The sequence below is a fragment of the Podarcis melisellensis genome, assembly GCF_964234715.1.
Source record: "Podarcis melisellensis genome assembly, chromosome: 1".
Taxonomy (NCBI): domain Eukaryota; kingdom Metazoa; phylum Chordata; class Lepidosauria; order Squamata; family Lacertidae; genus Podarcis; species Podarcis melisellensis.
The window spans coordinates 71,748,340-71,763,622 of record NC_138528.1 but is presented as its reverse complement, the minus strand read 5'-3'; the positions used below and the strand labels follow the sequence as shown (position 1 = coordinate 71,763,622).

The following is a 15,283-nucleotide window of genomic DNA, read 5'->3' as shown; positions in this document are numbered from 1 at the left end:
TAACCTGCACCCTCTGACTTTCATTTTAGCTGTATTTGGGAGCGGGAGGGAGTCATTAATCCTTGTTGATTTACTTTAAATAACACAGATCTATTCTCTGCCCACCCTGGCTTACATGGCAATAAAGGGTGCATGTGTCTATTAACTGCTGTACAAAACCTGGAGGTTGAAGATTAGTCATGTTTACGGCCAACCATATAGACACGGAGAAGTAGCAGTTAACTGTTTATTTTGTTGCTTGGGCTGGTACTACAGTTAGACAATTGCATCAGTTGTAATTGTTGCATACAGAGGGTTTTTTACATAACATTTAAGACACTCTTCTAGAGTACACATGGTTCTCTTGAAAAGTATGCACAAAGACTAAGGAAAAAGGACATTTAGAACTGCTCAATACTGGAGATTTAAGTCATCTGTTAAGCAGAGAATATTGGTCAGTGAATCTGCCAATCCTTTTTGATCACAAAATATTCTTTGGTTTTCTACAGCTTTTGGAAGACCAATTGAGCTCTTCTCTTCTGAGTGACTAAAGTTTAGCTGAGGAAAGGCAGGAAGCTTCCATTTGGCAGTGTTGTTTCAGAGCATGCTGGATCTACTTTTACACCACTTAACAAGAGACTAGGTTCTTCCAGTTCTGGCCACAGACCGGGGTTGTGGTAAACAGGAGCTGCAAGTTTCCTACTGGATAAAATAGGCATTTCATTTGCAAATTTAGCTCTGCATTGTGTTGGTAGTTGCCACACATCGTAAAGGGAGTTGATCTATCTGAAAAGTGCAACAAGACAATCCACTAAGACCCATTAAACACTAGTTAAGCGGTGAAGTGATAGGACATCAGGCTTAAAACTGAAGTTCCTTCTGGATCCCCCAGAGTGTATCTGCACTCTTCCTCAACTTGTCTTCCTCTTCGCTCTTCAGGGTCATTTTCACCACGTCGGTAATTCCTGAGTAGCCCAGGACACAAGGAACACTAAGGAAGACGTCATCTTTAATTCCATGCATGCCCTAGAAAGAACAGTAAAAAGAAAGAATTAAGCCAATTAAATAATGTTTTGATTTGCATGTAATAAATGCTTTCCCCATTAGTGGGAAGGGGGGAGAAAGTGCCATCCTTACACAGGGAGATCTGTTCCTTATTTAAAGCAAACTCATTTACTTTGGCAGCTACTGCCTCTGTTAGCTTGACTATGCATACATCATAGTCAGAATAAGAAAACACCTTAGCATTTCACTCTGAACATGTTTTACCTTCACCATTGTAGAAACTGGATGCACTCTCCTTAAATTCTTCATGAGAGTTTCAGCTAGATCAGCCACAGAAAGACCAATTGCCCAAGATGTGTATCCCTTCAGCTTGATAACCTCATAAGCACTGTGGGAGAACATTAAAAGAATTGAATCTTTCAGCAAAAAAAACATTTCTTAAAAAGCATGTCTATTAAGCAACATCATAGCTGTCAATCTATACTTCAGGTGAAAAGTCCATCTGAGGCTACTTATCCTCTATCTCCAAACGGCATCTGTTGCAGGCATTAGATCAATTAATTTATTATTTTTACAAGCAAGCTACTAGCCCTGTAGAGATGTTGCTGCCTGCATGGAGTGGCTTTGCTTGCACATTTTTTTCAAGCCGTAGTTAATATTTAAACATTAAATACAAATGAGCAGCGATCTCAAAGTCCTTGCTTTGTTCCTTCTCCCTTCCTGGCCACACCATTTGGGGATGGGGGCAAGGGGAGAAGCTATCAGCCTTGGCTTGTCACATTGCCTAAGCAAAGTCAGACAATGGTTTGTTTGGAAATATGCAAACCAGGGTTCAGATTATATGGCACAACAAGCCACAGCTTGTGGTTGTTGCATGTAGCACAAGCAAGAATGAGGGAGAAGCAATCTGGATTTTTGAACGCCTACACTAACAAGCTGCTAATTCACATTTCATGATAGTTAAACATTAGCTATTACCTAGCATGTTACATGAACCAGGGCAGTTTGTAAATGGATCAGTCCTTCAGGAATGTGAAATGTATGCACAAATTACTTTATTTCGCTTTCAAAACACATTCAAATTCCACAGTGCAGAATATAGTGATTGCTATATAGTATCCATCAACAAAGGGAAATTAACTGCTGAACAGTGGTTTCCAATACTGGAAAAGCACTCTTCAGTAATCTGGCACTATAAACAGCACTCTAAATCAATATTTCTTAAAAACTAGACAACTGGAAATTATATTGTGGGAAAATGAAGGGGTTTGGTCCAAAGTTAAGTGCATGTCATGAGGCAAAAATGCTATATTAAGGATCAGGGGACCTTGTTGAAGCAATTTAGGCTGTGGCATCCTTGAAAATGAGACAGAGGCAATTTCTGGAAGCTCAGTGGAACCCCATTTCCTGTCTCACACAGAGACGAGATAAAGATTACCTTTCTACCACGTGCTTGTGGACTTCCTTCCAGTTCTCCTTGTCACTATCAGACCCCATGTCTGGATGCAAAGTTTTCAAAGAGACGCCAGCAACATTCACGCCACTCCAGACAGGCACTGAATAAAATGCAGAAGATTTTTCTGAGCAATCTAGAATGTTTTCCAACTCCACAGAAACTAAGATTCACAAGTGTTTTCGCACAGATCTGAGCTGGGCAGTTAATGTAGCATGATGTACCAAGTACAGTTTTATAATTACTAAGAATCTTGCTACGCACACATACCTTCCCCTTAAACTTTGGCTAACAGGCAGTGGCGATGGATCCTTGTGCTCATCCATGTTGGATTAGCCACTGACCTGATCCTTTTAACTCATAAACCCAGGAAAAAGGGTGGGTTTTCATCCTGCTGAGGCTATGCACACACATCTTCCTAAAATGGTCCATAGCCCTTGGGGCAGAAGAAAGGCTGCAAAAGTGCTGTGACCACACACACAGGGCTTGGCAACCATATACTGCATATAATCTGTCATTCAAGGATGAGTGTGGCGGCAGCAGCTGCTCACCTAAGGCAAGCAAGCAGCAAAGTACACAGCTGAGGGCCAGATTCAAGTAATGAATCCTGCTAATGGAAGCTGGTGCAAGGACTTGTGCTAGCGCACTGTGGCTTTCCCCTCTACCTCCCCCCCCCCATCAATTGACTTGGGGTGTCAGAGAGGGAGAGAAACCCCAGAACAGTGCACTCGGGAGGGGAGAGGGGATTGTGTTTATATTCACTGCTGTGAGATGGGATAGAGGAGTAGTGGAGTAGAATCTGAGTTTATGCATCAAAGCAGAATTCTAGTGGCAGTATTGGTACAGAGCTGTATAAGATCACACAACTCCCAAATATAGGATGACAGAGGGGCCAAGACAAATAACTTGTAACTGCTTTACTGAACACCAGCATGCAAGGGTCTCTGACATGAAAAAGATTTACTGTGAACTCCCCAGTTAGGAGTAAAGGGTAGAATTTAGCCTGGTAGGGTTTGGCCTACTTGGATTACAAAGCTGACCTTTTGCAACAGAACTGCTCAAGTCAAATATAGACCATCTAGTATTACTTCATGCAGTAGGGACAGCTAGATTATATTCCTAACTTCCATACAGAGGGAAGAGTATGGAAACCTCTCTGTGGGCTTGCCCAGCACCTAAGTCAGATGTGGTCAACAATTCTATAGCAGTCTTCAAATTTCCAAAAAGCTGTCATTTGTTGGATTCCAACTCCTCATCAGCCCATCATGGTCAGTCATAAGAGCTGTAGTTCAGCAACGTCCGGAGAACACTATGTTACCTAACCCAGTGTTAGGAGACGCTTCCTAATGATAATAATTCCTCAGCAATGGAACACTGCCTCCGGAGGCGTTGGGCTCTCCTTCATTGCAGGCATTTAAGTAGATAATGGATGGTTCTTTATCAGGGATGCTGTACATGCACCCTGCATTGGAGGATCCAGCATTAAGCAGGGGTCTAGCCTAAATTAACTCAAAGGTTCCTTCTAACTACGATTCTGCGTTCCAAGAGGTAGATCTGGGAAATGCTCTATTACTCTCCTTTTCACCAAGTACTGTTACCATCAGTATATTCCAATCCCACTCTCCATCTTCCAAGAAGGAAGTCAGAATGCAATAGTCTGTCTCCTTTGAGAGTTGGGCAGCAAATGGATTGCGTGTCATGCTTACCACTGGAGTCTCCGTGCTCTCCAACAATCCAGCCATGGCAGCTGAGAGGGTGGATGCCCAGCCTCTCACCCATCAGGTGGCGGAAACGGGCAGAATCCAGATTGCAACCGCTTCCAATCACGCGGTGCTTAGGGAAGCCACTGATCTTCCAGGCCACATAGGTCAGAATATCCACTGTCAACAAGCAAAGTCACTTGGTTAGAAAGTGATTGTCATATGCACTATTGAAGACAGACAAGCTTAGAAAACACTGGGAATCGGCAATCCTTCTCCACAAAGAGAGGCTGTTTAATTTCATCTCCTTTTCTACACAAGGCTACCTTCATGATGAAACCATCCTGGCTCCAGGCAGCAGTTGAAGGGCAGAGGGAATATTGAGGTGCTTCTTTACAATCCTCTCATTTTAATATGAAGTGCTCAGGCAAGAGTGATTCGTACTATGGTTCTGACTTTCCTAGTAGATGTCGCCTGTGAGTTAACAGCACCATTCCAGAATTATCTGTGTCTTACAGAGGACTCAGGGAGAGACTCAGGGCATGCAGGCAGGATTGAAGCAGGACATAGCATCTTACAAGTATCCCAACACCTCCCCAAGCTCTTACCCAGCAGAGCAACCAAAGCTCTTTCCTTTTGCCAAAGTCTCTAGTTTAACTTCCTGAACTTCTGCATCCAGACATCATGGCTTATTGGGGTCGAAGCAAGACTAGGAGAGCCTTGGGCTTGCACCTCTTCCCATCATCTCCAGCCCCGAGGATAAGTTTGGAAGCCTTCACTTCCTTATTAACTACAGTTTATTTGTTCTTCTGAACCCATCAATAGGAAACCTCATAGCCACAAAGGCTGGGTGTGGCAACATGACCCCAGGGCTCATAGGAATTCAAGAGCTGCCTTACAGAGTTGGGGCCATGGTCCATCGAGCTTAGCATTGCCAAGGAATCTTTCTTGGTTCTATCTGGAGATGTCAGGGTTTGAACCTTCAACTTTCCTATGTTAGGAACACACACTTCAACACTGAGCTATGGTCCATCCACCATGATTTACCAGGGCATCTGAATGCAGCCACTGTGTAAATAGATCAGAGAAGAGTGTGCAAGTGCGTTGGCACAGAGAGTAATATGGTGTAAATGAGCTACTAGCTAGGTACTAGGCAAAGCACCTCATTTTACATGGGGAAAAGTTAGGCGTTTCCTGTAGACTGCACCCTAACAATCAAACATGGAAGTACTGCTGTATTTCCCATGAGACAGTGTGATGTGATCTCTTAACAGACCCTAGCCATGATTGTCACCACCATAGTTCCAATCATCGTAGATACTAGATAGCAAAATCATTCTTCAAATGAAGATCCTTATATAGCCAAAACAACACCATGAGCAAGTTTATGGAACCCAGAAGTCCATGAAATCTTTAGAAAAGGGAGGGTGTGACCTGTAACAGCCCAATGAAAGACAGCGCCATCAGTGGGCATGGAATGATGATTGGCTGCTGAGTAGATAGGGTGGGGACATGGAAAAAGGTAAGAGAATGGAGTATTCTGGGAAAGGGCATGGCTGAATGGAACCCTGAGCAGGAACACTCCATGGGACGATATTTCGTTGCAGGTCCCACTTCAGAATCTAAACTTAAGTGTTAAATCATGATGTCCTGGTGGAATAGATATTTTCCTTTTCATGACCAAGGGAAAACTTGGAATGCTTTCAGGATTCCCTGATTTCCTTCATGGAAGCAAGCAATTTCTCCTTTCAAAGGACTGGAGGATGATTTATGGTCCATAAGCAGTTAAGAGCAGGACACAACCAACCTGGATTTGAAACAACAAGCAGCTTGCAGTCAGGGCTGTACTTGACAATGCTGGGAATGATGAATTTGAAGATGTTCACATTGCGCTGAACCAAGTTAAGGCGAGACTCGCCTTCTTGCTGGCGGGCTCCAGCAGTGATGATGACCAGCTTGGAGTGTGCAGTCACAGCATAGTCTGCAAAAATAAACACATTTGTTTGTTCAAGATACATTTCACAATGCATTTTACAATTCCAGACAAATTGAATGCACAAAGCATAACTGGAAGAGGGGAATAATTGGGCCCACAGGAGCAGAAGGACACCTTTGAGGGCTGGTCACTGGCAGATTTATGAGCTGAATAAAGGGAATTTGTGCCTCAGAGAACCTGGTCCTAATGATTACTCTCTAAGAAACTGGCTGTGTTCTTCCAGGTGTTAGCTTCGGAGCTAGAAACTTGTTTTTAGAGTGTTTTGGAAACTAACAGTAAAATATCTGCTTGCACTAAATCACCTTTGTTCATCTGAAGGTAAGAGCAGCTGCTATGACTTCAGACACCCCTTATTGCTATCATAATTCTACTGCTACTTCTCCCTTAAAAAGGATTAAATGTTATATATTTTGTAATTTTGCTTTCAATTAGACCCTGTTTAGAAACATCAGACAAAAAAATCAAGACACTTTTCTGCAAAGCCCAGGCCCCTTCTGGAGTTACTGTTTTCAGATGGTATTGCTTTGAAAAGAGAATGGAAGGGGAAACCATGACTAAGCTCTCCAATTTGACCATTGGGAGCAGGGGGAAAGTGCCCTTTGCCAAGCCATTAAGTGCTATTTAAAATTTTATCGAAGGACTGTGGTCAGGAAAGGACTGTGGTCGGGAAATGAAACAAAGAAGAGCTCTTGTCTGCCAGTTTTAGAGCAGCAGTTTTAGCAAAAGCAACAATACACTTCTCTACACTGTAGCTCCTCTGCTTTGTGCTTTTGATTGACAAGGATTCAATTTATTTGGTATCTGGTCTCTTACACTATGGCCAGTTGTTCAACTTGCTCTGTCATAGACCTTCCCAAGGCTGAAAAGCCTCTTCCCAGGGTTTTTTGTTCAGGCATCATCTCTAGATGACGACTTTTTAAAGGAGTGCAAAAAGACTAAGGGAAGTCAATTCACATGCCCTTCTCTACACCTCTCATCTCTTCCTGGCCTGATCCGAGAGATGCTGTCCTAGATGCCACCATCAGTGTGACAAGAGACCCTACACCAGAGTTCCCAGGTTCCCTGCCATCCTTTAGAAGCCTTCTTGACCCCAAGCAAGCACTACCAGAGGAATCAGGCTATTCATTTATCATACAAACAACATCTGGGCAATTCCAGCCTGGCTGAGCCTAACAACCCCACATACCACTGGAAGCAATGGCAGAATGGCCACAGCATGCAAGAACTGGCTTGGAATCTTGAAATACTTCGTTTTGGGCTAGGAGTGAGGACTCAACAAAAAGGAGACACCCAGTTGTTATTGCTTCTGTGTGTGGTTTTTTGTTTTTGTTTTAGTTATCAGCGTATTTGTCAAGATTCATTTGTTGCTTGTCTCAGATAACATTGATATGTTCAAACCTAAAAATATAATAAACCCAGTGTAAATTCATTTACAGTGCTATACTGAAGGCTCTTTATCCAAAGCCCTACCAGGCTCATGATCCTTTTTTGGCTTTAAATGTGTCTGTTTTAATGTTTTCACTCACACTGGAAGTAACAGAGTGCTCAAGAGTGTGACTAATTTTTTTGCCCACTTTGCAAGGCCGGGAGAATTCTGCATCCTAGCTGTTTCCAGGGGCCCTACCAACATTATAGCTCTGATATCAGTTGGGCTAGGCTTAGGAGATACTTTCAGCAGTGAGGAGGCATGCTCCAAAACTACCTACACCTCTCAAATGTTGAGGTTCTGAATCTCTGGTGTCAAATGGGTAAATCTTGCCTATTCTATGGCCCCAAGACATCCTCCCAGGAATCTTAGGACTGCACCCATAACCCATTCTCTCAACACTCCCCTATTGATAGTATTTGCTGCACCTAAAGAAGCCAAAACAGGCTTCCCTTATATTTGTTGTAAGTTCTGCCAAGCAGACCTGTCTAAGGGTGAGCATTTGTAGGGAGGGAAATGGACAGAAGAGCAGGCCACCTCAGCCAGCAGAAGGAAACAGTGATGACCAAATTCCTAGTTAATATAAATAGCTTTTTCTATCCTTGTGGTATCGTAAGTTTGATGTTCATTGCTAACTTTATCAAACCATGCTGCTTTTCAAAGTAATGCAACTTAAACCACACAAAACATCCTTTATCCACAACACCAACTCTCCAATGCGGTCTGTATAATTCTGTGCAGGTCAGCTGCTGGTTAAACCAGCTGCCTTCAAGTCATCATTGCCATAGTGAAAGCTCTTTAAAGATTGACATTCCACAACTTTCGTCTTGCCTAAGGCAAGGGAAGTCACCTCTACTTCCAGAGGCACAGAGGCTTCCCTCTCAGAGAAACTACTGGATGTTGCCTTGCTATGTAGCATCTGAAATAGATGGCCTGTACATAGAGGACAGGAAAATACTAACCTTTGCCAGAGACAATTTTTGGTGTTCTGAGAAAGAGGCTGCCATGCTGAAGGTCCAACATCTCTCCCTTCAGCTTGTCCTCCATGACATCAACGAGGGCAAGTTCATCAGCCAAATCCTACAAAAAGCCAAGAACAGATAGATCAACCCACTGGCTTTTTTAGAGACCTGAATTTTGTGGTTCTGGGAAGGCCTGCACAAGCAGACATACACCAAGACAAATTGCAGCCCACAGGCTCTGCCAAGGCCTTGATAATAATAAAAATAAACAGTCCCCAGCAGGCAGCAAAACTAGGGAACGTGTAGAGCTCCTGATAAACCACTATACATGGCTGTTGGGAGTGTTTGGTCTGGAGCAGGGGTCAGCAAGGTTTACTCCCACAGAGATCGTCCATGGGCTGTACTGGCGCAGCACGGCACTGGAAATCGCGTCTGCGCATGCCCAGACGCTGAAAATTGCACCTGCGCACAAGCAATTTCCAGTGTCTGCATGTGCACAGGCGCAATTTCAGGCGCAAGTCTAGCACAGCACATGGGGGATTCATCAAGTGGGCGGCTCGGTTTGGGGGTAGATTATGGGCCAGTAAAATGGTCTTCGTGGGCTGCACGTTGCCGACCCCTGGTCTGGAGGGTCAAAATTAATTCAGCGCATGGTTACAGTAAACCTATGCTGATATTTAGCACAGATCTGAGGTGTGCAGTGCAATCTTATATACACTGATATTGGAGTATGTCCCATTGAAGCCAATGGACTTATTTCTGAATAGGCATGCATAGGCTACACTGTTAGGATTTGTATTCACAAACTGAGTTTATTGAAACATACTTGACTGTCTATGGAAACGCCTCTACATGTGCTTTATAGAACATTTTATTTTTACAGAAAGACATAGCAATACACAAATTTAGCATTATTGTATTTGTTCATCACTTTTCTTACAAAGTAGCACGAAGTGACTTACATTACATTCAGTTAAGAACAACAACGAAAAACCTCAAAACACAGCAATGCATATAAACAGCTAAAAATATTGCTAAACGAAAAGGCAAGACTACAGATCTTGCCCCACGAAACACAGATTTTACCTACCTTCATCAAAATGCTTATGGCACAAGCCATGCCAACTGCACCAACCCCAACCACAGTGATCTTGTTGTGGGCATGAGGGTGTTCCTCTTTGTGAACATTTTCAATCAGCTTTTCCTTGAGAGACATCTTGTAGCTCTGTGGGAGGAAACATAAGAATACAATCAACTCATTTTCATCACTTGTTGAATTGTGCTGTGATGATAAGTTAACACAGTCCATTTCAAATATGGATCCCATCACTAAGATACTGTACAAACACCAAAGAGTTTGCAAATTTGCAAGAACCTTGATTTTGCTTGAATTGTTATTGCAGTATTTGAATTTTAGCAGATTCTTCTGTTTTCACAATGGGAACAAAGTCATGAGTAAATTGCCCATTGATTTACATGGGATCCAAGTTCAATCAACTAATTTTAGTGTGGATGCAACCCACTGTTGGCACATATGTATCATTTCCCCCCCAAATAGACGTTAGAAAATTTGACAGGGTCATTGCAGGTGAGAGACAGAGGTTTTCAAGAAGTGGAATGCTAATGTACACAGGCAACACAAAACCACACAGTATCTTATCAAAGGATCTTGCAAGCTCAGTGCATTGTGCAACAAAACATCTTGTCTGTTTGATCAGTATGCTTTCAGGCACAAAGTCTACCCAGGGTGTGATTGAGAACTAAAAGATGTGACTGACTGACTGACTGACTGACTGACTGACTGACTGACTGACTAACTAACTCACTCGGAAGTAGTGAAACACTTTGCTCTTGGTTCTATATGCTTGTCTTAAAGTTTTTATTTTATTTCTTAAATATGCATGTTTTGTTTTGTTTAGTTTAATGTTAAAAGCTGTCTTGGGAGAGAACAGCATATAAAAACAATAAAATATTATGCCATACTCTGATGTTGTGGCCACAACAGCTCTGGAAATGGTGTAGGTGACAAGAGACAATGAGACTTGGACTGAAAACTGGCAGCATGGCAGGTGAAAATCCCCAGGAGGACAAAGGTTGATTCTGGATATCATGTTGGGCCAGAGTCCAGAGCCAGAAGCTAGTAGCAAGTCAGGAAAATAAAAAACTTGGGTAGTACCAACAAGGGGTGGGGATGCATGCCTGCCAATGCAAGAGCACAAAAGTGAAAATAAAGGGGTCAATATAGCAGATTAGTGGTCAGTGTTGCTGGAATGAAGGGGCATTTCATGATGTTAAACTTTGGAATTAAGAGTGTCAGGCAGTTCTGAATCAAAATCAGCAACAAGCCATTGCCATCTCAATTTAAAGTTGGTGAACCAACCTGGGGGAGGGAGTATGGCGCAAGCAAGTGTGTAATGTAGAGTGGCACAAAGGCACATCTGCTTGGTGGGAGAAGGCTGGTGAAGAGGAGGAAGGATGCCCAACAGGACTGAGGAGGGAGGGCACATTGAAGGGTTATATTGGCGAGAGAAGAATGTGGAATGTAGATTCTGGACCACTGACAGCAAGGTGCTAGGATGACACATCTCAGAACCAGTCATTAAAAGATGGGCTTCCAAAGCTCATGGGATAGTCAGCCATACACCTGTAGTCCAAAATTATGACAATTCCTGCATTCAAAGCTGCCCCATGTAGAACAACTGCAAGGGGGGGAACCAAAAAGTCTGATCTCTCCTGGGTGCATCACTTCAGTGTCATCTGGTATGCAGCACTCTGCTCAGTTATGCTCTTTGCAGAAATGATGCTACTGCAAATGTGGAAATACTGAGTGTCTCTACTGAATGTATTGAATCAGAGTTACTGTAGGTCTTTTTGTTGCTACTATATGCAGCTGTTCACTTGGTGGTTAAAGAGCAAATCAAGGCAAGCACTCTCTCTCCACCGTGACCATCAGCACTCCAGTTTGGTGATCAGTAAGTATTTGGAGACATTTGTGACAATGAGCGAGTTTTGCAACAAAACAAAGCCACAACTTCTGAAGCAGTAGCAAGTGAATGACCTAGCAACTTCCCCATAGACTAAAAACAGCTGCTTATTAGTTGCCAATAATAGTGTGAATTAACAACAGTGCAGTTCAGAGTGAGGCACAAGCAAGATTCATATGCAGTACGTACATTAAGCTCCACATCGTTCCAATGAAATTGTATTTTTTTTATCTGATCAGCAATTTTGCAGCATCAGATACCTTTCCTGAAATTGAAAGACACATCTCTATAGGCAGAAATGTGTCATGCAGAGTGTAACAAAACAGGATTACTATTTTTTGCATGTCTAATTCAACAAGCAAAATGGAAACCTAATTCCACTGCCCTGTAGGGGCCAAGGTCACAAGGGCACATTCTGACATGAAAGGGCTCTGGCATGTGGGTGGTATCTGATGAAGAAGCTGAAGTCTGCATATGTGATGCTAGGAAAGCCATGGGGGGTTAACATGCACCTAGATTTACAAAATTCAAGATGTTGGAAGAAGGAAGGGGAAATCTGGTAAATCATGTTCCTGTGACCAAACACAGGACAAAAAGCGGAATATTATTAGAACTTGGTACCAGCGGCACACTTCTGGAGTCATTTAAAGAAGTATCATACCTCTTTAAGCAATCATGGCTTCCCCCAAAGAATCATAGGAACCATAATTTGAGTTCTGAGAGTCCCCTTCACTCTGGGAGTTGTGGCTGTGTGAGAATAGGGGTCTCCAAACAACTCACAGCAGCTTTAATAAACTAGTTCCCTGAGTTATTTGAGATAAGCCATGACTGCTTGAAGTGGTATGATACTGCCTTTAAAGGTGAGATGAGGCCTTGAGTCCAATTCACAAAATCAAACTCTTACACTGAACCATGTGCATTCACATAAGCTGTGTGTGTGTGTGTGTGTGTGTGTGTGTGTGTGAGAGAGAGAGAGAGAGAGAGAGAGAGAGAGAGAGAGAGAGAGAATAAATTCACAACTTGGTGCCATCACCACAATGCTGCCAAATGCATTTTCAGTAACAGCGTGGTAAATGCACACTTGTGCTACAAGCCATTTGGTTTGTGTGCTGGAGCAACTACATCAACTTCCTGTGTGAACTGAGCCACTCCACATTCAAGCCTAATTTAGCCCCAACTGCTGGGTCTGTAGACATTAAGTTCTTCTGCCAGCTCCCTGCCTGGAACTAACTGCACACAGTCATAGCCATGTACAGGATCAGCCTTGTTGTGCAGCCAAGAGTGCTGGGCTTTGACCAGGGCTCAGATCTCAGCTCCCCAATGAAGCTAATTGGCTGAGATTGCGTCTCATTTTAACCTATTTCCATTGCAAGGAGGCGGCACAACTATGCTTGCTCCCCTAAGCTCCCGGCTGAACATCTGGCAAAAACTGCATTCCACTATGCATGTGGCCCACTTGAGCATATGTAGTTTGGGCCCTATAGTTTGCATTCCTGCAGTCCTAAGAATTACCCGTAATAAATCTGCAAGAATCTGGGAAGTCACAACAAATTGAGGGAAAGGGCATTTTCCCCACAACACAATGCCTGGCTCCACCTATTCTCACTGAAGAGTGAAGTGATTCACTAACACAAGTTATCTTCTCTGGGATTCTTCCGGCATCCCTTAAACTAGGTAGCAATACTGTTTACCAGGAAGCGTATTAAGCCTTGGGAGGTAGACAGATTTCAGGCTTAGCGGATATACTTAAAACACACACACACAAATACCAAAATATAATCAGCCAAAGCCCATGCACGAACAAGTTATAATTAAAAAAAACAAGGTGTCTAGAATTTGGTTCTCTGAACCAAAACTGAACTCACAGTACTTGAACTCAGGAGTCTTCTCCTGTTTAGCACCCCCCCCCCGACAAAAAAACCCTAAGCTGTTTTAAGTGGAGAGAAGCAGTTTTGTTAGGGCAGCCTGAAACCCTCGGTGATCTAACGCAGATCCATCAGAGATCCAGCTCCTGCCGAGATGAATTGGGAGCGAGCTGGATCGCGCTCGCAGTCGGTGATCCCCTTAGGAATATAGTGCCGCTTATGTAGGGGTGGGAGGAAGGTAGATCTGGATCTGCTGATCTCTGATGGATCTGCGTTAGATCACCGAGGGTTTCAGGCTGCCCTAACAAAACTGCTTCTCTCCACTTAAAACAGCTCCCAATTAAATTTCCGGGAAGCGGGCCGTGTGAGGCACTGAGTTCAGTGCTGACCAGTTTTCCCGGTGCAAGATATCCAATGGTCGGGCAGGGGGGCGATGCAGGCGGGGAATGGAGAGAACTGTCCACACTTCCTCCTCCTCCGTGCGAGCCGAATGCAATCAGGTTGATTTAGTTGCCAGGGATAAAAGGCAAGGAGGAATCCCGGCTCAAAGGCACGAGCACTACGCGAGTCAGAGACAGAATACCACCGCGATCTTCGCCTGGGGTGCTAGTCCCGCTCCCGGGACGAAATAAAGGAGCTAAGAAGGTGCAACAGGCTGAGCAATAACTCGGCTGCGCTTGAGCTGCAAACCTCACCATGGACTAGCGACCTAGAAGTTCCAGTGGCCCCAAAGCGCAACCTTCCCCGGACACCCCCCTCCCTTTTTTAATTTCCTCCCGGCAGTGCGATGACCCAGCGGTTTTCGGAAACCACGTTTTCCCTCCTCTCTGTAGCGGATATTGCAGAACCGAGGGCGGAGGCGACAGGGAAATACGACGCGTCCACAGGTCCTCGCAAAGTAACTCCAGCACAGTCATCTCTCCACCCCAACACACCCAAAGCCTCGGGGCATTGGAAATCCATTAAAAAATTCCATACCTAAAACAGCTCGAATTTATTGAGGGTCCAGGGGTCGGCGTTTTCCGCTCCAAAGTGGACTCTCTGACCTGTACAGAGCATCCCTTTCTGCAGCCGCCTCCCTCCGCCCCTCGCGTTACATAATGACCAGTGGGCCAAAAAAAGGACCACAACAGCCTGCTTCTCTCCCCACCCCGGGCACGTCTTACAAAACCATTTCAGGGGACACACGGGGGAAGCGGGGAGAGATTCCAATTTCCTCCTCTCACACCTTCTCACGGGTAGCCAACGTGGTGCCCTCCAGACGCACAACTCTCGCATCAGCCCAAGCTGGCGTGGCCAACAGCCTGGGATGCTGGGAGATGTGGTCCCACAACGTCCGGAGTTGCTTTACCCCGACCTAGAGGGTTGCCCTCCTACCGACTCTGCCTCTCCTTCCTTGCGCGCCAAACGCCCCGTCTCTTGGATCCTCTTTGGATGGCTTGCTTTACCCCGAGGGTGCAAGTGGAGAAAGGTGGCGCGGGGCTCTTTGCACGCCTCGCCCAGCCCGCCTCGTTCCCACGAGCACTTCCTTACCTGGGTAAGTCTAGCAAAGCGTGCGCGCAATGACCGGGCCCTCCGATTGCCGCTGCAGTACCGCGAGGCGGGGGGAGGCGGCGGGCGCTTAAGTAGGAATCCCGCGCGTGACGTCGGAGGGGGCGGTCGCCGCCGCTTGTCTGGCGGGGTTGGCCACCGCGGGACGTGCCGGCCCACACGTCGAGGGGAGCCGGGCTTCGGCGGCGGCGGGGCGGTTCTGACTCAGGCCGGCGCAGTCACTCCGCAGCGCACAGGCGCGAAGAGTTAGGCTCCCTGGGGATCGAAGCACGTGGCGTCCCTACTCGCTTCCTCCCGGTCAAGTCAGAGGCCGGGAGATCCGACGGAGGAAGGAAAAACCCGGCGACGTGGTGGCCGGAGCG

The 15,283-nt window shown here is 45.0% G+C and overlaps 1 protein-coding gene across 1 annotated transcript; it reads right to left on the bottom strand.

Annotated features, from left to right (window-relative positions):
- Window positions 1-212: 212 nt before the first annotated feature.
- On the bottom strand, window positions 213-15,057 carry LOC309378804 (L-lactate dehydrogenase A chain). The gene is made up of 8 exons (XM_081927489.1): window positions 14,904-15,057; window positions 9,612-9,746; window positions 8,522-8,639; window positions 5,945-6,118; window positions 4,144-4,317; window positions 2,423-2,540; window positions 1,249-1,372; window positions 213-1,005 (listed from the first exon to the last, which is right to left on the bottom strand). Exons 2-8 carry the CDS (start codon window positions 9,735-9,737, stop codon window positions 841-843), a joined length of 999 nt encoding a protein of 332 aa, XP_081783615.1. The 5' UTR covers window positions 9,738-9,746; window positions 14,904-15,057; the 3' UTR covers window positions 213-840.
- Window positions 15,058-15,283: the final 226 nt, after the last annotated feature.

Excerpts from the sequence above, each read along its gene's own strand:
- LOC309378804 (XM_081927489.1), bottom strand. The coding sequence starts at position 9,737 with ATGTCTCTCAAGGAAAAGCTGATTGAAAATGTTCACAAAGAGGAACAC. Across the intron at positions 4,318-5,944 it reads GCTTGTTGTTTCAAATCCAG|TGGATATTCTGACCTATGTG; the intron begins GTTGGTTGTGTC and ends GCTTGTTGACAG. Across the intron at positions 1,373-2,422 it reads CACAAGCACGTGGTAGAAAG|TGCTTATGAGGTTATCAAGC; the intron begins GTAATCTTTATC and ends GTTCTCCCACAG.